The sequence below is a fragment of the Hippopotamus amphibius genome, chromosome 13, assembly GCF_030028045.1.
Source record: "Hippopotamus amphibius kiboko isolate mHipAmp2 chromosome 13, mHipAmp2.hap2, whole genome shotgun sequence".
NCBI lineage: Eukaryota > Metazoa > Chordata > Mammalia > Artiodactyla > Hippopotamidae > Hippopotamus > Hippopotamus amphibius.
In genome coordinates this window covers 6,716,722-6,738,368 of record NC_080198.1, presented here as the reverse complement: position 1 = coordinate 6,738,368, position 21,647 = coordinate 6,716,722, and the positions used below count along the sequence as shown (strand labels likewise).

Below are 21,647 nucleotides of genomic sequence, written 5' to 3'. Positions count from 1 at the left end.
ACAGTTAATCCATACAGAATTCTTCCTGGGTGACCCTCACCTATGTGTCTGCCAGCAACCACCCTCTCTCCCTTCTTACAACCATACGTAAACTCTCTCTCATTCAGAATAACTCGGACATGGGGTCTTTCGTTCAACAGGATAGCCATACACAGTACAGCACCACTGATTTGTCAATGGATTTGATATATTCTGAACTCTGGATCAACACCTCGCATTACTTAACTGTTGAAGTCTTTGAGGATCCCAAAGGCACTTGAAAATCTGGCAGTGTCTCAGGGTCACCAACTTTCACTGGACAGTATTAAGACAGAGAGAAGGTTTGTTAAGTCTGTCCTGACCCTGGGTATTCACTCTGGAAAGAGTTTGTTTGAATAAGGTTTTGACACAGCTGCTCTTCATGTCATTCTGCATGAAGTGAACAACAGAGAGAGGTTCATCTGCTCATTCCATCAGTCCTAAATTTTCGGTAACGAAAATGTATTGTGTAAGGAAAGTTATAAAAATACTAACAAAAAATTAAAGGTAAAACGCAGGGTGTTTGGATCCCAAGAAAACAGGAGTTTACTGAGGTTTAGAAGTCAGAATGACTGCACATAATAATCAGGTTTAATTGACAATGCTCTTTCTGAAGACTGAATTTTTGCTAAGTTTTTTATATTCTCACTCACTTGAGTTTCCCCCTCTCTTCCTTTTACTACTAGAGTCACCAGAAGGAAAATTTAAAATATTTTAAAAATATCTGTTTCTGGGCAAGTCACCCAGCACACACCCCTCATGTTTCCTCTAGTTTCAAATATAAAGGGGAACCCGGCTCAGACAAGAACAATCCTTGCTGCACACCCGCCAGCTCATGCATCCCCCATTTTATTCCGAGAGGCTCCAGCTCAAATGAAAGTTACAAGGTTAAGCGCTACTCTGAGTTCCTGACACAGCTAACTGCTTGGTCTTCAGAAAATTGAGGTCTGTAATTCCTTTTTGAACATGCCTTCGAAGTGGAGGTCTTTGGCCATGAGCTCCTCTTCAACATCATCTAGTGCCCACTGGTGATCGGTCAGCTCCAAAGCTTCCCACTCTGTCTGCAAAGGAAGAGAATGTGGGGGCAGGGAGAGAAAGACTGTCAGAAGAGCAGCGCTGACCTGCTCGGGGCCAGGAGCTGGGTTAAGCTATGTACATGTGAAGCGCACTCAATCCTGTGAGGTACGTGCTGCTATCCTCTCATTCACCTCCACCCTCAAGTTACAGACAAGGAGACTAGGCAAAGAAAGAAAGAATCTGTTCAAAGTCACTGGAGCTGGCAACTAATTACATTTCTCAAGTATTCTATGAATGCTGACTACTTTTGCCTTTAATTAGTAGCTTTTCAAAAAATGCTCTACGAAACAATGTGCAATACAAATGTTAACTCACGGGTGTGGGTTTTTAGTATATTCACAAAGATGTGCAACCGTCACCACTATCTAATTCCAGAACATTTCTGTCACTGCAAAAACAAACTCCATATCAAACAGCAGACACGCCCCACTATCCCCTCCCCCAACGCCCGGCAACTACTAAGTTTTCTGTTATCTTTGGATTCATCTTTTCTGGATACAGTATGGGGCCTTTGTTACTGGTTCTTTCACTTGGCATGTTGTTTTCTTTTTTAAATTTATTTTATTGAAGTATAGTTGATTTACAATGTTGTGTTAGTTTCTGCTGTATAGCAAAGTGATTCAGCTACACATATACATATATATTCTTTTTCATTACGGTTTATTATAGGATATTGGATATAGTTCCCTTCACTTAGCATGTTTTTAAGGTTCTTCCCTATTGTGGCATAATTCAGTACTTCATTCTTCCTTATGGCTAATTTTCCACTGCATACATTCCACTGTCTATACATTGTATTATCTGTCCATCCAGATGATGGACATTTGGACTGTCTCTACTTTTTGACTGCTATCAATAGCGTTCTGAACATTCTTGTACTAAGTTTTCGTGTGAACATATGTTTTCAACTGTCTTGGGTATTTAGCTAAGAGCAGAATTGCTGGGTCATATGGTAACTGTGTTTAACTTTTTGAGGAAAGGCTAAAAACTGCGTTCCAAAGTGGCTGCACAGTTACCAGCATATATGAGGGTTCCAATTTCTCTACATCCTTGTCAACACTCCTTATTGTCCATCTTTTTTATTATAACCATCTGAGTGAGTGTGAAGTGGTATCTCATTGTAGTTTTGATTTGCATACAAAAAAATACATTTTTGCTAAATTTAAAGGATGGAACTATACGTGCTACACTCGCTTCAGGGAGTTCATCTTTAAAAGTAACTCTGGTAACACCTTGCGGCGCTTCAGTGAGGCTGGGAGAAGTGAGTGTACCTTAAAAGCTTTATTGGTGTCTGCGGGCATGGCCATGGCTGCTCCAGTCATCTGCTCCTGCATCATCCGTGATTGGTCAGCAGCTGCAGCGTAAGACACACCCCCATGAGTGCCAGGGCGCAGCAAGCACCCAGGACCCTCGGGGAAGAATGGTCCTTACACAGCACTTATAGATGCTTGGTAGTGGGTTAGAGAACCATATGACAGTTCACTGACTGGCCCTGTCACGCACCATGTGGAAGTCACTTTATCTCTTCCAAAAAAAAGACATGTTAATAGCAGGAGAAGGAAGATAACTAAAGGAAGTGCTAAACTTTATTTCAAATTTATATAACACTAACAATAGCCATCAGTTACTGAGTAACTGCTATATGCCAGGTACTTCACTAAGTGCTTTACGTATCAACCTCCTTTACTCCTAACAACAAACCCAGAAGTCAGTCATTAAGGTCCCTATTTTACAGATAGGCAAACAGAGGACTGGCATGGTTAAGTAACTTGCCCAAGGTCTCAGCTATTTCGTAAGACAGCCAGCATTGATACCAGCAGGAACTCTAGTCAATGAGTGCTCTGACCAAACCCGGCCTTCCTTCAGATTCAGGTTTACAGGCTTACATTGCTGGTGCTGGATCCCTCACAGAAGGGTATCAAGACTCTAGGCAACTAAATAAATACTGTCCCTGTGACTGCCAGGGAGAATTCAGATCTGTAATCTGACCCTGGGATTTTTAAGACTCTTTCAGAATACCTCGGAAACTTATGAATAAGTTTAAGGAATGAAGCACTGTATTTGACTATGTTCACAAACAGCACAGCCTACATGATCATTCCGGCCTTGGCATGAATGATTCAGCTATCGAGGTATTTGCTTCTTACCATTATCTTGGCCCAAAATCAGAGAGTAAATGCTCCGAAGCCCAAAGACATTGAGGAAATACCAGGATGCAGAACTCACCCTAGGAAGTGAAAGTGAAACAGTGTAGGTAGTTATTCCAGAATTAACTTACTTCATGCTTTTCTATCACCCAGAGTTGTTCAGAGTATGTGAAGGAATCACCTGGGGTAGGCTCTAGGCATCCAAAGGACAACCAAAGAAGAAACACAAGTTGTGAAGGCCATATGTTTTTTTTTTAACTTTTTTTTTTTTGGCTGCGTTGGGTCTTCGTTGCTGTTCGTGGGCTTTCTCTAGTTGTGGTGAGCAGGGCCTACTCTTTGTTGTAGTGCACGGGCTTCTCAGTGCGGTGGCTTCTCTTGTTGCAAAGAATGGGCTTTAGGTGGGCAGGCTCCAGTAGCTGCAGCACACAGGCTCAGGAGTTGTGGCATATGGGCTTAGCTGCTCCATGGCATGTGGGATCTTCCTGGACCAGGCATCGAACCCATGTCCCCTGCATTGGCAGGAGGATTTTAACCACTGTGCCACCAAGGAAGTCCAAGGCCATGTTCCAAGTAGTTACAGCTCTCTGCAGGCAAACAGCTAGCACTGGATTTGGACAGACTCTGGGGTCAAATCTCAATTCCCCCACTCACTTCACAGCATTGCCATGAGGATAAAGTAAGGTAATATATGGAGGCAAACTGCTCTTTGTGGCTATCTGATAAATTCTTTGGCATTCAGTAGCAGGAACTGAACTCACAACTAGTGTGCTTCATTTTATCAGGGAATGCAAGCTTTGTTTAAGTTTTCCTTCCTACATAATGGGTTTTCAAACCATTTATTATTTGTAATCATAAAAACAACACACACCTGTTATATATAATAAATAAACAATATTGAAGTACATAAAATAGAAATTGAAAGAGGCCTCCTGTCCTGAATTCCATCCTCTGGAAGAAATCACAAGTGTTGGTGGGCTTCATACTGAAGACTGTAGTAACTGGGAAAGCCACTCCAAGTTTTGAACTGTATCACCGAAGCTCTCCTCAGTTTAGGTTTCCCATCTTGCCCCAAGAAAATTAATATACTCGCATGTAATAAAACTCATAAGAGTATAAGAAATGATACAGAGGTGGAAAGAACCCATGCTTCATTCCAATACTTGGGTCACACCTATCTGTACATAATGCTGCAGATTGGCAAGCTAGTTTATACCCGGTTCCAGGCTCCTTTGTCCACATGAGCATGTCAGGAACATACCTGTCCAGATGCTGAGAAAAGATAAAAAAGCTTTTCTCCAGCCCAAGAAGTTTTTGTTTAGCCCACATGAGACTGGAAGATCAAGGTTTAGTAGTCACGCTACTCATATTAAGTACAGCTTTCCTCCTCTGGGGCAAGGGCGCACAGCCAAGACTCTCCCAGCACTGGGTCTCTCCTGTCCTCCCAGACAACCAGAGACTGCTCTGCTCCAACTGGGGAGTGAGTCAGGATCAGCACTGGTGACCCCCATTGCCCATCCTCCTCCTCCTCCTACTGTCTGGCTTCCTTTAGATGCTAGTCTTTGGGAAGCCATAGACAGAATAATCTGGAGAGACCACATGAAGAAGCACTACTGTGTTCCAGAGGCTGTAGCAGTGTTCTAAGAGCTCTTCAGATTTGGGGTTTTATTACTATGCTATAAAAAAACCAGAATAGTAAATAAGATATGAGTGCTGGATTTGGACAGATCTATGGGCAAATCTTAGCGTCTCCACTTACTTAATAGGGCTGCTATGAGAATAAAATTATATATGGAAAAGACTAAGCACAGTCACTGGTACCAATGAAAAGGATTAATGTTGTTATTAGCAGTAATGTATTTTTTTTTTAAAGATTTATTTTATTATTGATTGACTGACTGGCTGTGTTGGGTCTTTGTTGCTGCGTATGGGCTTTCTTTAGTTGTGGCGAGCAGGGGCTACACTTTGTTGCAGTACGCGGGCTTCTCATTACTGCAGCTTCCCTTGTTGCGGAGCATGGGCTTTGGGCATGTGGGCTCAATAGTTGTGGCTCACAGGCTCTAGAGCGCAGGCTCAGTAGTTGTGGTGCATGGGCTTCGTTGCTCCACGGCATGTGGGATCTTCCCAGCCCAGGAATCGAACCCATGTCCACTGCACTGGCAGGCAAATTCTTCACCACTGCGCCACCAGGAAAGTCCCCAGCAGTAATGTATTTTGGAAAAAAGAATACCAACATCCATAAGCTCCAGGGTGTTTGTCACTAAAAAGTCTGCCTTGGCCAGACTTCCTGGCTTTATCTTTTAATTTTTCGGGGGTGGACACATCTACTCTTGGACCCCTAAGCCCCAAGAAGCTAGGGAAAAGTGGCTGATATATTCTTTCCTTTTGCAAGACTCATGTAAAAGTTGCCATAATCCACCTGTGGCATTCTTTTTTTTTTTAAAATAAATTTATTTATTTATTTTATTTATTTACGGGCTGCGTTGGGTCTTCGTTGCTGTACACGGGCTTTCTCTAGTTGCTGTGAGTGGGGGCTACTCTTCATTGTGGTGCGCAGGCTTCCCATAGCACTGGCTTCTCTTGTTGTGGAGCACGGGCCCTAGGCGCGTGGGCTTCAACAGTTGCGGCACATAGGCTCAACAGTTGTGGCTCACGGGCTCTAGAGCACAGGCTCAATAGTTGTGGCGCATGGGTTTAGCTGCTCCGTGGCATGTGGAATCTTCCCAGAGCAGGGCTCAAACCCATGTCCCCTGCATTGGCAGGCAGATTCTTAACCACTGCGCTACCTAGGAAGTCCCACCTGTGGCATTCTGAGTGGAGTTTCAATAAGGAAAACGCCAAAAACCTATTCCAGTGACGCAAACTGGAAATCCTGTTCTTTAAGAGATCCCTGTTTTAGATTTTGGTTGGTGTTTTTATTAAATAGAAGAAAGTGCTTACCAGGAGGCATCTAATGTAAGTAGTTCAATTCCTTGCTGTAGCATAGGCTTAAAACGGAGGGTCAGTGGAAACGGGACCTTGGCTGCAGATAAGAAAAAAAAAGTTCAGAGTCACTCCCAGCTTCCACTTTAGAATAGCTTAAGTTTGATGCACTTATTATTTCCCTGAGGAGGTGGGAACTCTGTACCATACAGTGTTTAGAAAATGATTTCCATAAAGAGATTTGAGTCACCTTCTGAAGAATTAACAGTCAAATGTCACTCTGCTTTAGTTCCTTGAACAACATCAGCTTCTCTAGTGCTTAAGAAGCAGGGGCTCAAACTGAACTGTGCCTGAAAATCTGGGAAAGAAATTTGCACTAATCTGTTAAACCCAAAGTGGGATATATATGCACAAAGAACTACATTACTGAGAAACCAAGTTCATTTAAATCAAAGCAGCTTACAAACAAATTGACTAACGACTGACCCCAACACCTAGAAAATGAAGTCAAGGTAGAAATAGGCTTCCCTTCCTCCTACTCACTAGAATACCAAACTAGTTTCGGATATAAACCAGCAAGCCACTTGTTTGAGTCCCTATTAGTGAAAAAAAAGCATCCACATCATGAATTTATGATTGCTTTGAGATAAGAGCCATAAAATCAGAGTATATTAAATTTTTTTGTTCAAAGACTATTAGCAGTTTCCACTAGAGAACATATCACCAGGACCCGTGATAGCAGTGTCTCAGCAGCACCTGGATTTCTGAATAGGGTCAAGGGAAAGGATCATAGATGAAGTAAACCTGAAGTCTTCTGGGTCCGTAACCTACTTGTGACAAAGCCTGAAAACGTCATGTTGATCCATCCACCAATAAGAATCATAGGGAGCACATTTGTGACATTGCCTTTCATCATGTCCGTGAGCATAGTGGGGTCTAAGACAAAAACACAAGAGACCAACACCCATTACCACTGTTGGCAGGGACTTACTCCTATTTTCTGTAAGCTTTCAATTTATTTGATAATTGAAGTAATACAAGTTCATTGTAAAAAATTCAAATGACATAGAAACACAGGATATAGACAGTTCTTCTGAGCCTACTCTCTAAATATTTTAAACTATCTGTTGTATATCTTTCCGTCTTTATATTTCTGTATAAACATACATATACACCTATACGTGAATATACACACAATAGTTTCTATATATACAAGTAAAGGGATACTATGCTTACTATCCTGCTTCTTTAATTTTTAAAAATTAACATACTGTGAATGGTGTTTCCACACTGGTATAATCTCTCTCATTATTTTTAATGTCTGCATAGGAGTCCACCGTGTGGTCACATTCTTCACTTCTGGGTAGACCTATAGACTGTTTGGTGTTTTTTATTGGCCAATAAACAGTGTTGCCAACAACTTCCTTGTACACAAATCTGTATGTTTATGTAAGTGTTTCTGTAAGAGAAACTCTTAGAAGAATTTCTGGGCCAAGGGATTTGACCATTTAAAACTGACTTTCAACAACAATGAGAGGGCCTAACTTCCCATGACCTTGACAACAGCAGCTTTGGTCAAGCTTTTCAATCTCTGCCAATTTAATGGGCTAAAAACGACATCTTGTTTTAATTTGATTCCACTGGTTTTAGTGATGGCAAGTATCTTCTCATATGCTTATTGGTCTTTTTTGTTTCTTGTAGGTTTTCAAAAAGACTTATTAAAATCAATTCCAGTATCTTCTGTCTAGGTTTAAAATGGCTGGTTATCTCACCTAGAGAAATAGGTACTAAAATGAGTGGACAGGCAACACTGAATAATAAGTTATTTTGCTTTACTTTAAAGATGCTGTATTTTTCACATGACTGGGATCAGAGAAAGTAAGAAATCTATTCGAGGAAAAACTGTAGGGCAGGCCAAGCAATCATGTCTGACAAAGAAGTGGATGGTCTAGGGAAGCATTCAGGCAGAATCTGGAGGTCACCTTCCAGCAGGAGGATCTAGGTACTGGGTGGGACCTGGGACCTGAATGCTTTCCAACTGTGCTCCTCAGAGGCCCGGGTCCTGAGGAACAGCAAAGGGAAGAGACCCAGGGACAATGGCTCTAGTCCCCACCCCCTAAGCTGAGAGCTCTTTATGTTAATCCACTTTATACATTGGGGTTCCCTGAAGATTTATCTGAAAAAGAGAACCCCCACTTCTGTAGATCACTGTATCTGATGATCCCTAAAGTCCCTTAGATTACTGTCTTGTACAATTTAAATTTCAAATAAAAGGACATCCTCCCTGTCCCCCACCCCCCATTATGTTAAAAATCTTCCTTAAAGATGAGAGAAGGGAATAAACATACCAGTCATAGGAGAAGGAGGCACAACCTTTCTTTTAGTTTTTTTGAAAAATCCATCCTCTGGGTTGTTGAAGTAATATTTCCGTGTCAGGAAAGACTAGTAGAAAAAAGAACTTTTTCAGTCTTAAAACTGTGACATAGCACATTGTCATGTTATTCCCCGGAGGTTTAGTCAGAAGGCCCTTGGAATATGCTGTTACACTCAGAGCTGGCAGCCTACTTGGCAGCCGAACTGACACTTTAGCTGAGTCACATTTAAAAACAATTTCCCAAGAAGGGCAAGGTCACAATGACAGCAAACACCACCAGGCCACAGCTTAATTACTGACTTGCCCGTCTCCAGCTTTCCCCGAAGAGTCCCCTTATAAAACATTCAGATATCTACTGCTCTCAACAGTGAATCGTAGAGCTTTTAATAAAAGATAAGTGAGTACCTGTTTGGGAATGTATTTTCCATTTTCCCTGAGGACTCTGCTTCGAATTAGGACTTGACTGAAAAATACAACCAAGACAATGAGATTTTAAAAAGCGAAACACTAGAAGAAAACGAGAGAATAAAGTAGAAAACCTATTTAAACACAAGAGAGGGCCTATTTGGCACTAGCTCTGTGCGGAAACTTCTCAAAATACAAGTGTCCTTAAAAACAACAGGACATATTTAACCCAACAATCAGCTTTCCAAAAGAGCATTTTTTCAGAAGTGACTGTTTCTGGACAAAGACTTCTGAGGAAGGCACATTTGGGACATTATGCTCAGCTTTTTCTTACTTTATAATTAGCTAAGAAGGAACTTTCTCTGAGTGAAGAGTAGCAGTTGGTGCTACTCAGAAGACTTGGGGGCAGGAGGAAGGAAGAAGGGTGAGGATAAAGGAAGGAAGTTTTTAAACCCCACAAAGAAATGAGTACAGGACTTGACAGGGTTGTTACCTGACAGACAACAAACAGAAATTCTACTCAGGATTCAGACTGTTAGTTAGCTTTCAGTAGATACTTAATGAATTAATAAATGAAATTATCTGATACTTGAACATAATTGATCATTACAGATAACAGAGTGTAATATCACAAGTGGGCAGTGGTAAGATACAAACATCAAACAGAAGAGATCAAATGCTAATTTTTTTCTAGGCTTTCAAAAGTTGTTTTAATCAGGCAGAAAAAAAAAAACCTCCTTAAGTTAATGGAATCCTTCTTGAAAAGTGGGGGCGGGGGGAGAAGGGAGAAATGAACCCAAGAAAACTGTGCTTGGTTTTCGCTCTACTCCTCAATGTAAACCACCTGCTCTAAGCAGTCAGCCAGCACCCTTAGGGTCCCCTTGTCACCTTATGCATATTCTAGCTTCTCCATGTGCTGGGAATGCTCTAGTGTTCCCTCCCTCACAAAGTCTACCTAATCATGGCCCAACACCCTTTTCAAACCCCGCCTTCTCCATGGAAACCTTTTTTTTTTAATTGAACTATAGTTGATTTACAATATTGCACTGGTTTCAGGTGTATAGCATAGTGATTCAGTTTTTTTTTTCCAGATTATTTTCCATTATAGGTTATTACAAGATATTGGATCTAATTCCCTGTGCTATACAGTAAATCTTGTTGCTTACCTATTTTATATCTAGTAGTTTGTATCTGTTAATCCTATACTCCTAATTTGTTCCTCCCCACCTCCTGATGCCCTTCAGTAACCACAAGTTTGTTTTCTATGTCTGTGAGTCTGTTTCTGTTTTGTATATAGATTCATCTGTATTATACTTTAGATTTCACATATAAGTGATATCATAGTATTTCTCTTTGTCTGGCTTATTTCACTAAGCATAATATTCCCTAGGTCCATCCATGTTGCTGCAAATGGCAACATTTCATTCCTTTTTATGGCTAATATTCCATGGAACTGTTCTTGATGCCTCGTGCCCTCATGGAATTCTCTCTGGTCCTCCTCCTTTTGACTTCATTATACTGTGCAGCTGATTGCTCTATACACAAGCCTACAGAGGTGACAGGTGATATGTTCCATCCCCTGAGAGCTAGTCTAAAGCTATTCAGAATATGGCCTATGTACCAATGCTGGTCTCTGACAAGGTAAGAACAGAAACCGAGAGTAAGGGTTTAGAAACTTTTATAGTAATTTGACATTGTCACAACATCCAAATATGTGATCAAAAAATTTTACAAAAGCACCAGTTTGCTATAGATTGGAAATTAAAAAACCAAAAATATTGGTCCTTTAACACTGATAGTTTAAGTAGCACTGGGTCTAGAATAATGGGTAAAAATTTAAGCTCTGGAGTTAGACAGATGGGTTCAAATCTTTGCTCGGCCACTTGTTAATTATGTGATCTTGGGTGAGTCATTTAAATTCCCTATGCCTCCATTCATATTGTGTACAATAACAGATTTATTCTCATTGAACAAATACTTCTTGAGCTTCTGAGTGCCGTGTTAGGTGACATGAACAACAGGGATCAAAAAGCACGTACCTCAAGCAGGTTAAAGTCTAGTGGGGGAGAAAAACATTAGTCAAACAACCACAGGAATAAACGTGAAATTCACCTGTTATGTCCTAGGAAGGAGAGATGGATGGTATGAGTGTGTAACAGGGGGATGTGACTGAGTCTAAGAAGTCAAGGTCTTGGAGAAAGCTTTGCTGAGGGGCTATGATTAAGTTGAAATCTTAAGGATATGTAGAGATTACCTGAGCAAAGAGCTAGAGGGAACAGCATGGGCAAAAGCCCTAAGGCAGGAGTAAGCACTACGTCTCTGAGGACCTGAGAAAGGCCATATAGCTGGAAGAAAGTACTACAGAAATGTGGTGAGACAAGGCTTGAGAGGTTGGCAAGAGCCAGACTATGCAAGGCCATGTGAGCCCCAATGCTTTTTTTAAAAACTTGTGGTGAAAAACATATAACATAAAATTTACCATCTTAACCACATGTAAGCGCACAGTTCAGTAGTGTTACGTATATTCACATTGTTGTGAAACAAATCTCCAGAACTTTTTCACCCAGCAAACCTGAAATCCTATTCCCATTGCACAGTAACTCCCCCATCCCCCCTCTCCCAGACCCTGGTAACCACCACTCTTTCAATACTTTCTGTTTCTGTGAATTTGAGTACTTTAGACACCTCATATAAATGGAATCATATAGAGATTATCTTTTTTAAAAAATTTATTAATTTTTATTTATTGACTGATTTTATTTATTGGCTGCGTTGGGTCTTCATTGCTGTGCGTGGGCTTTCTGGAGTTGCAGAAAGTGTAGGCTACTCTTCATTGTGGTGCGCAGTCTTCTTATTGCGGTGGCTTCTCTTGTTGCGGAGCACAGACTCTAGGTTCACGGGCTTCAGTAGTTGCAGCGCGTGGGCTTAGTTGCGCTGTGGCATGTGGGATCTTCCTGGACCAGGGCTCGAACCCATGTCCCCTGCACTGGCAGGCTGATTCTTAACTACTGCACCATCAGGGAAGCCCTAGGTATTATCTTTTTGTGTCTGGTTTCTTTTACTTAGTCCTTAAGGTTCATCTATGTTGTACCATCTGACATGATTCCTTTCTTTTTAAGGCTTCCACTGTATTTTAATCTTTATCTTAAAAGCAAAAAGGGGAGGAAAGGAAACCCCTGTTGGTGGGACTGTAAATTGGTACAACCTTTATGGAAAATAGTATGGAGGTTCCTCAAAAATTAAAAACAGAATAGAGCCATAAATAAAAAATATATATATTTGCATCCCCATGTTCATCACAATAGCCCAGATATAGAAACAACCTTGAAAGCATAAAGACAACATGATATATGTGTAGACACACACACTCTGGAATATTATTCAGCCATGAAAAAAAAGGGAAATCCCCTCATTTGCAACAACATGGGTGAACCATGAACACATTAGACTAAATGAAATAAGCCAGGACAAATACTGTATGATTCCATTTATATGAAGTACCTAGAGATAGAAAGTAGAATGGCGGGCCCCAGGGGCTGGGGGATAAGGAAATGAGTTATTATTTAATAGGCTCAGAGTTTCTGTTAGGGATGAGGAAAACATTGTGGAAGCAGATGGTGGTGACAGTTGCACAACAATGTAAGAGTACTTAATGCCACTCACTGAATTGTGTAGTTAAAACAGTCAAAATGGAAAATTGTATGTTGTGTATTTTACCACTTTTTTTTTAAAGAACAAACAAGAAATACTAAAGGATTTTAAGCTGAATTCTTCCCATATGTCATTTAAAGTGATTACCAGGACTCCCCTGGTGGCGCAATGGTTAAGAATCTGCCTGCCAATGTAGAGGACACGGGTTTGATCCGTGGTCCAGGAAGATTCCACATGCCTCGGAGCAACTAAGCCCGTGTGCCACAACTACTGAGCCCGCGCACCTAGAGCCTAAGCTCTGGGACGAGAAGCCACCGCAATGAGAAGCCAATGCTCTGCAACTAGAGAAAGTCTGTGTGCAGCAACAAAGACCCAGTGCAGCCCCCAAAATATAAATAAATAAATAAATAAAGTGATTACTGCTGTACTTGGTGTATCCTAAGCATTACGTTAATGGTATCTCCTATTTTCCTTGTGCGTGTTTTATCACTTGGACTGAAGCTACCTGAGAGCAGGGTCTTGACCTTGTCATATTTTGTACCCCAGAGCATAAAGCACAGTGCAGGGCACATGGTAGGTCATCAAGAAAACCTTGTTTACTACAGATAATTCAGGACTTCCACAGACGAACAGAAATTCAGCTAGATCTCTATTTATACGACTGAGCAATTTTGCATAAGTGGGGTTGAGAATCATGACCCTGAGGCATTTAAACCTTGAAGCAAGGAAACTTAAATTATCCTATATACTCTAAACACGCAGTTTCTCTAAGGTCTGCAAATTCTACAAGAAATTTTAAATTTTGCATTTTCATTTCCATTAATATCTAAAAATAAGTCCTTGTACTGGTTATATAGGTAAAGTTTCTCTTTTCTCTTTTGCAGTGGTAATTTGCAACTGCAAAACGTTTTCTTAAAACAAAACTCTAGTTTTCGAAGTCAGTATTTCTCAAACTGTAGTTTCACATTATCAAAGATCTGTGTTTATTTTTTTCCTTTCCAAAGAGTCAGTATATTTTTCAAGCTTGAGAACCACTTTTTACATACATTCTATTCCCAAATATGGTCTCATTTTTTGTGTGTATTTTTCAGTTTTGGTTTAACACATTTTCTAAAAATTTTCGTAACTTTTGAGGCAGTAAAAGCTTAATTTATGAAACCAAATGTCCCATTTTGTGATCATTCAGGCTTATGAAACTTATACTGTATCTAGAGAAATGTTTCACAGACACCATCTAAAATTTAATCCCCACGCCTGCTCTATGAGGCATATCCCGTCATCATCCTCATTTTGCAGGGGTAAGTCAGCCAAGGACACTCAACTAGCGGGGATGCGACGTGAACCTGGGCAAACTGACATAACCCCTGCACTTTCTTGCCCAAGGTCACGGGGGATCGCCAGAGAGCGGAGGGCTCTGACCTGTCGGAGACTTGTTCCTGGGTGAGCTTCTTGTCGCTCTGCAGCAGGATGGACACGTAGTGGCGAATCATGCCCACGAAGAAGGTGATGATAACGATGGGCAGGACCACCCAGAGGCGGATGTTGGAGTCAAGCAGCAGCTCCGGCCCCGCCATCTTCACAGAGAGCCGGCTCCCGGCCGGCTATAGCCGGGTTTATCCTCCCCGGGGTGCGGGGCTCCTCGTCGAGTTCGCCTCCGGGCCTTCTCACTCTCTCAGCCAGACGAATCCAGGCCCCCACCACAGCCTCGGCCCCCGCGCCCTGCCCCGCCCGCCGGGCCACCCGGCCGCCCACTTCCGGCACGGAAGTTTGACGTCACGGCGAGGCGCGCTTCGGTGGCGTCAGTGTGGCGTCGCGCCGGGCGGGAAAGTCGAAGAGGAGGGGCGGCGACGGTTTCTCGGCGGTTGCGTAGAGCAGCGGTCATCGTCTCTCGAGGCTCCGCGCCCCTGCGGCCTGGTCTCTGGGCCCCGGCAGAGCCCGGCCTTGCCCTCTGGGGCCCCGCGCCCCGAAGCTCAGCTTCTTCAACTGTCCTGTCGTGGGATAATCTTCCCAGGTACCTCCCTGTGTCGTTAAAATGACGAAGTGAGGAGGGACCTGACCCCCACCCCCTCCCCGGAGGACCTAATCCGGGCAGCTCTCCTGGTCTCCCCCGCTTTCAGGCTTCTCTGGAAGCGGGACGGATTAGCACGTGTTAAAGGCTTGTGCCCTGAAGTCAGGAGGCCCTGACTGGCCTTCGTTTTTCCATCTGCAGAATGGCTGATAGTGGGTATAAGTAGTAAACGAGGTAACAGATAAAGAAAACGCTTAGCATGACGCTTGGTACATAGGAAATGGTAAATATTATTGGAAGCCACTATTATAATCAAGAGTAAGTGTAGTTGGTAGTTAAGAGGAAGATCCTGGAGCCGGATTGCTGGATTGGAAGCCCAACTCTGCCACTGAATGTGAAACTGATGGTACCTACCTCAACGTTTTGTGAGGAATACATGAAGTATCAAATGTAAAGCACTTAAAATAGTTTTTGTTAGTTGTTAGTATTTACCTGCCTGCCAGCCACCCTCATTTAACGAATATGGTTGAAAAAAAAATTTTTTTATGCCAGGTACTGTGCTGGGCGCTAGTGATACCTGAGGTAAAGGACACCGGGTTCCTGCTCTCAAGGAGCCCCACAGTCTAGTGTGCTGTAAGGACTCCTGCTTATACTCTGTGGACAGGGAAGCTGGAGGAGTAATCACCCTTGGGGATAGGAGGTAGATGACATTTGATTGAGTCTTTAAGGACGAGGAGTAACTTCCAGGTGAATAAAGGTGAATAAGAGCATTTCAGGTGAAAACACCGCCTCATGAAAAAGCACCGAAACCAGGAAGGTTCTAATTTACAACATAGGAGTCCCTTTGCTTCAGGCCCTCCCCTACCTCTGCAGGCTTATTTCTCACTCTACAATCTCCCCGTTTCAGTGGTGAGTTTTTCTCTGCCTGGACCACTCTTCTCATACCTCTTTTAGTGACTATCTCTTATTTCAACCCTCAGGTCTCTGCTTAAAAGTGACTTTCTCAAGGATTATCCCTGAAAAATTGCCCCTGCTTTTCTTTTTTTTTTTTTTTTTTTGGCACACGGGCTTAGTTGCTCCGTGGCATGTGGGATCTTCCTGGAGCTGGGATCGAACCCGTGACCTCTGCATTGGCAGGCGGATTCCTAACCACTGCGCCACCTAGGAAGCCCCGCCCCTGCTTTTCTTCACCACCGCCAGTTAGACTAGATTTCCTCACAGCACCCTTCATTTTTCTTTTATAATTACGTCAAGACTGCTAGGTATTATATAGTAAACTCCCTGAGGGCAGGGATTGTATTCGGTGCACAGTTGTAACCCCAGCACCTAGCACAGTCCCTGACATATAGTACTGGATGGCTGAGTTAAAGGAGCAGTAGATTGGGGTTAGATGGTGAAGGATCTTAAATATCAGAGAACTGTGGATTTTACCCTTCAGCAAGAGGAAAGTGGTCTGTCTAAAGAGGCAACTAGGTTAACGTGTCTTGAAAACAAGAGAGTATTGACCAGGAAGAGGAGTTTACATTTTCTTAGCACCTGGATTTAGATAGCATTTTGTAAAATCTTTGGTTTTGGAAAGAGTAGTTTTTGAGCTAATAGCTGTAACTTCTCAGAATTTATCTAGCTTCTAGAGGGTAACTTCTGTTCTGTGATTTGCTCTGCGAAGTAACTTAACTGAAGAAGACTTTGGTCAAAATGAGTTCCAAAAGAAGGCTGTCAAGATCTGAGGATAAAGAGAGTCTGACAGAAGATACCTCTAGTAAGTGTCTAGTCATTTGTTGCTTTATTTCCTGTAACAAATATGTGAGGCACTAAAAGGGATATAAAGTTCCTGCTTTCAAGTGCAGGAATCACCAAGGCTTAATGGATAGGGCACACAGAATCTAGTATCAGGAGAATTGGAAATTGTATTTGAGCCTGTAATTCTTTATATGACTTCGGGCATGCGCATAGTCTGTGAGTTTCAGTCTCCACATACGTAAGAGGAATCGACATACATAAGAGCTTACCTATTGTACATCCTTTAGGTGCTGGGGCACGAAGATACGACATAGTCTCTACTGTTTAAAATCTTATGGTCCCCTTTCCTCCCTTAAAAATTATGATCTAGATAAATGCTATGATGGTGATAAAGGAAAAGCATCATATCAAAGCAAGCACACCAGAGTCAAAGAAAGAGCATAGACTGTCCTTATGAGAATGCAGTTGACAGAAGCCCTAAGCGTTCTGTTCAGAAGGGGTTGATAGTCTTTCATTCATTACACTCATCGACTCTTTTAAGGCAATTCTAACGTTGCTTCATTAAGGGAGAAGGGTGGATAATCATACTTAACTTCAGATAGCTTTTTGTTTTGTTTGCTTATTTTTTATTACTTCTTATGAGTTCAAAGCCTTGGGATGAAATCAGTCTGGGCTTTGTACTCAAAGATATGATGTAGGAGAACCTGCTGAATTCTTTCTACCTCTGCATCCTGATCTTGGTTCTCCAACTTTGGTGTGCATCAGGATTATCACCTGGAGAGCATATTAAAAATTAGATTCCCAGGCTCCATCCCTGAAGTTTTGGTTTTGTAGCTCTGGGATGCTACTTAAGAATAAGCTTTTAATAAGCTTCCTGGTGATTCTAGCGCAGTGGTTTGTAGACCACGTGAGACACCCTCACTGCTTTAGAATTTGGGGTGGAAAACATTTCTATGGTTATTCCTGTGAGAGGTGGCACATTTTAAATTCTTCAAATGAAAACTCAATAGGTGAAAATAATTCTATTTGTTGATTGTTACATTTGTTTATTTGCAAGCCCTTATTGCTGACCCTCGTTAGAGATAAAATTTCACTACAGCATCAGTTCCAGCATAGTTCTTTAGGAACCCAACTTTCCTCTTAGAGTTATTGTGCTAGGGTTTACATTTCAACATTTGCTTTACTATTTGTCACAGTCTTGAAAATTTTGTCTATTTTCAGAAGCCAGGAAGCAGCCACTTTCCAAAAAGACAAAGAAATCTCATGTTCATAATGAAGTTGAAGAAAATGACAGTGTCTTTGTAAAGCTTCTTAAGACATCAGGAATTACTCTTAAAACAGGAGAGAGTCAGAATCAACTAGGTAATATTTTAATCAAAATATTTTCTCTGGGTATAGTGAAGGGGGTCACAACTGAATCAAGGATTTTCTAGAGAGACAATGAAGATTAGAAATGGGAGCACTGTTTGTCTTGAGACAAGGATGAAACGAAAATTGCTTTTTAGAGAATATTGTTATTCTCTTTGGTCCTGATTGATGCATGTTGAGTAAAGTACGTCTAATCCTTTTTTTTTTTTTTTTTTTTTGAAGAAAGAATGTTATATTCTTGTACTACTTTTTGTTTTCTTGTAAAAAAATAAATTAATACCCAGAGAGCAAATAGATCTGTGTCCGACTAATTTCAGAAGAAAATTTATAAAGCCATGTAGGGCCCTACCTTTGGGGCCCTTCCAAGGTGCTGAAAGCAGCACTTTCAGCCAGCTAAGCTTTTGGCATGTTTTTGGGGTTTTTTTTTAGGAATACTTAGTAGTTATCCTTTATAAAAGCTAATTCTGTTTTGCTGTGGGTTTGTAAGATTTGGCTCTGAAATTAAGTTGGAAATATCTTCATTGGTTTCATCAGACAGGAACCTAGGTCTTAGGAAAGTAAAACTATGGTAGGAAGTGTTAAAGACCCTGGGGACCAACTAGTCTTCTTTCCTCATAGCTGTGGATCAAATCGTTTTCCAAAAGAAGCTCTTTCAGACTCTGAGGAAACATCCTTCTTATCCCAAAGTATGTATTTTCTCCCTAGTTTTTTTTGTTTTTGCCAGCAGTACTCTGGAATTGAGAATTTAAAGACACTGGCATAAAGTTGAATAGGCTAAAATGGTTTTAGTTAATCCACAGCAATTGTTAAGCTAAAAGTCTTACTCTTACTCCTTTTTTTTTTTTTTTAAATGTCACTAAGATAATAGAAGAATTTGTTAATGGCCTGGAGTCTTACATTGGGGACAAAGACAATTTCAGGAACTGCCTTTTGTCTTGTGAACGTCTGCAGGATGAGGAAGCCAGGTGTGGAATCTTATTAAAATTTAGTCTGTTTTACTGACTGGATTTGGGTGTGGGGGGGTGGGGCAGAATGCAATGTTTTGGAGTTTTACTTTTGATTTATAGCTCTCTTTTTCTCAAAGTTTTAACCTAACCTTTAACTTATTCAGTTTATAAGACTAAGAAACAGAATGTGTTCTAGAATGTGTCTCACCTGTGTTGATACAATTTCAACCCTACTTCTCTGTAACTTAAAAGCTATCTTCTCATGTTCTGTATTTCTTATCTAACAGGTTAGTTTCTCCTTAAAAATTACATAGTTAACCAATTTTATGGAGAAAAGATAGTAAAAATCATTAAAACAAGGAAAACAAAATAGAAAAATCTTTTTATTTTTTTATTTTTTTAATTTTTAACAGCATGGACACATCTTACTGTAAGAGCCTCATTAAATTGCTTCTGGGGATTGACATTTTACAGGTGAGACTGTGCCACTTTTTCTGTGAACATTTGATAGATGTGATTTGTGGTGTATGCCCAAGTAGAAGTGGCTGGAGCACAGGGTAGAGCAGGGTTAATGGGAGAGTTTGGGTTTGCAACAGTTTACCACAGCCCTGTTGCTGAGATGAATTTGGTAGGGCTATTGCCCTGTGTCTTTGGACTGAGCTGATTAGCCCAGCCCAGTACATCCCTTCAGCCCTCTGATTCCTGTTTTATAAAGCTTCAACCTGTGTGCTCTGAATACCTTGTATATCTCTGTCCTGTTCACATCTACATCATCTCCCATTTAGCTTTGTATTTGCTTAACTAGATTTTGCCCTTTTCCTCATCTCTCTCTTAATTTATCCAATAATCATTGAGATGTTTTAAACATCTTAAATTTTAAAAATGTATATACAATGAAAAGTGTCCCTCCCACCCTGTCCTTCGTTTTTCCTCTTTTCTTGTCTTCCATTGTTAATCTTCCCACTCTCTTTTTCTTTTCATTGGAAATCTTGAATATAACTTAGCTTAAGTCTAAGAGCTCTTTTGTTCTTCTGAAGAAAAATCTTCTTTCTTGCAAAGTATTTGATAATTTGTTACAGTCTGCATTTCATGGATTAACAATTGTCATCATAATGAATAATATTTTTGATTATCTGATTATTTTAATGTGGCCTTGATAGTCAATTTGCAGTTTTTCAGAGGACAGGTTATTGATAAATCTTTGTATTCCAACAGGTTATATTCAAAATATAGGCAGCATTCATGTGGACATTCTTATAATGAGAATTTCAATCATAGCAGGCTTTTTCCTCCAAGAACCCTTGTTGGAGAGAATTACAGCTAATTATACATTTCTGTTGTGTATTTCAAGACCATGTCCTAACTCCCTATGTCTTCTTTTTTAGCCTGCCATCATCAAAATCTTATTTGAAAAGTTGCCAGAATTTCTTTTTGAAAAGTAAGTGGATAAATATATTCAGTTTTATTGTATGTCAATTATATCTCAATAAAAGTTCTTAAAAAAATAAAATAGATAATCAACAGGGACCTACTGTATAACACAGGGAACTCTGCTCAGTTTTCTGTAATAACCTAAATGGTTATTTAGGTTGACAAAGAATGGTTGACAAAGAATAGGTATATGTATATGTATAACTGAATCACTTTTCTGTACACCTGAAACTAATACAACATTGTTAATCAACTATACTCCAATATAAAATAAAAATTTTTTTAAAATTAAGAAAAAAAAAAGAAAAGTAAGTGGAGTTATTCTGGAATGCTCAAAGTACCCTGGTATACTTGTGTTTCTCTCTGAAAAGATTGCTCTGAAGCATCACTGGTATGTCTGAAGACCATATTTATTATGGTTCCAGATTCTTAAGTGACTACTTAAGTTTTACGGGGGTGACTTTCTTTGAAATTTCATCTATTTATGTGTCTTTTCCTAGAAGGATACACAATAAACTGGTAGTAGTGGTTGTCTCTGAGGAGGGGAGCCAATTGACTAGAGTCATATATTCTCTGAATACTGTTCTTTACCTTTTCAATTTTATACTGTATGTGTGCTACCATCTTTTAAATTTTACTTTAAGGGAATTCCCTGGTGGTCCAGTGGTTAGGATTCTGGGCTTTTCACTGTCAGGGGGCCTGGGTTTGCTCCTTGGTCGGGGAACTAAGATCCTGCAGGCCGCTTGGTGTAGCCCCCGCCCCCCCATTTTTTTTTTTTTTTTTCACTTTATAAAATAACTGGGCTTCCCTGGTTATGAATTTACCTGTTAATGCAGGGGACATGGGTTTGAGCCCTGGTCTGGGAAGATCTCATATGCCACGGAGCAACTAAGTCCAGGTGTCACAACTGCTGAACCCACGTGCCTAGAGCCTGTGCTCTGCAATAAGAGAAGCCATGGCAATGAGAAGCCCGCATACCACAACGAAGAGTAGCCCCCTCTCTGCACAACTAGAGAAAGCATGTGCCCAGCAATGGAGACCCAATGCAGCCAGTACATGAAAGAAATAAAATGAAATGAGGGCTTCCTAGGTGGCGCAGTGGTTAAGAATCTGCCTGCCAATGCAGAGGTCACGGGTTCGATCCCAGCTCCAGGAAGATCCCACATGCCACGGAGCAACTAAGCCCGTGTGCCAAAAAAAAGAAATGAAATGAAATAAAATATTAAAAAAAAAATAAGAAAGGAAAAAACCAGCCTAATAGAAAAGTAGATAAAGGTCATGAATAGACAGTTCACAGAGAAGAAATATAAGAGCATTAAACATTTTTTTAATGCTCTAGTTCATTAATAATAAAAGATAACAATTTCAAACAATAAATACATTTTTTTTCACTCTCAGAGGATCCCCCTTGTTGAGTGTAATGAACAGGCATGCTCATATACCACTGGTAACATATAAAGCAGTGTAATCACTCTGAAGAACAGTAGGTTGTATGTGTCAAAACCTTAGATTTTGCATACCCTTTAATGTTCAGTCGTGTCTCCTAACTTATTTTATGGTAA

At 40.8% G+C, this 21,647-nt stretch overlaps 2 protein-coding genes across 8 annotated transcripts in view; one reads left to right on the top strand and one right to left on the bottom strand.

Moving 5' to 3' along the window:
* Positions 1-587: 587 nt before the first annotated feature.
* On the bottom strand, positions 588-14,363 carry EMC3 (ER membrane protein complex subunit 3). The gene is made up of 8 exons (XM_057706418.1): positions 14,011-14,363; positions 8,941-8,998; positions 8,510-8,603; positions 6,993-7,097; positions 6,180-6,261; positions 3,243-3,322; positions 2,367-2,449; positions 588-1,079 (listed from the first exon to the last, which is right to left on the bottom strand). The coding sequence occupies exons 1-8, from the start codon at positions 14,163-14,165 to the stop codon at positions 951-953; spliced, it is 786 nt and encodes a 261-aa protein (XP_057562401.1). The 5' UTR covers positions 14,166-14,363; the 3' UTR covers positions 588-950.
* A 63-nt stretch (positions 14,364-14,426) lies between these two features.
* FANCD2 (FA complementation group D2) overlaps positions 14,427-21,647 on the top strand; it is a 49,300-nt gene continuing 42,079 nt past the window's right edge. For 6 of the 7 annotated variants that reach the window (XR_009048846.1, XR_009048845.1, XM_057706564.1 and 3 more), the window contains exons 1-7: positions 14,427-14,602; positions 16,266-16,358; positions 17,561-17,701; positions 18,326-18,393; positions 18,569-18,672; positions 19,068-19,128; positions 20,040-20,092. Coding sequence is in view for 5 of the 7 variants with exons in the window: in XM_057706564.1 (XP_057562547.1) it covers positions 16,295-16,358; positions 17,561-17,701; positions 18,326-18,393; positions 18,569-18,672; positions 19,068-19,128; positions 20,040-20,092 (491 nt within the window). In the remaining 2 variants the exon portion in view is untranslated. Of the gene's footprint in view, positions 14,603-15,818; positions 16,359-17,560; positions 17,702-18,325; positions 18,394-18,568; positions 18,673-19,067; positions 19,129-20,039; positions 20,093-21,647 lie in introns of those variants that run through there. The other variant, XM_057706563.1, reaches the window with a different exon arrangement.

What these genes read in the sequence shown, in the direction of transcription:
- EMC3 (XM_057706418.1), bottom strand. Translation starts at nt 14,165, where the DNA reads ATGGCGGGGCCGGAGCTGCTGCTTGACTCCAACATCCGCCTCTGGGTG. An exon ending in GAAAATACATTCCCAAACAG is followed by an intron (nt 8,604 to 8,940) that starts GTACTCACTTAT and finishes TTTTTCTACTAG; the next exon opens with TCTTTCCTGACACGGAAATA. An exon ending in GTTTTCAGGCTTTGTCACAA is followed by an intron (nt 6,262 to 6,992) that starts GTAGGTTACGGA and finishes TCTTATCTGCAG; the next exon opens with CCAAGGTCCCGTTTCCACTG.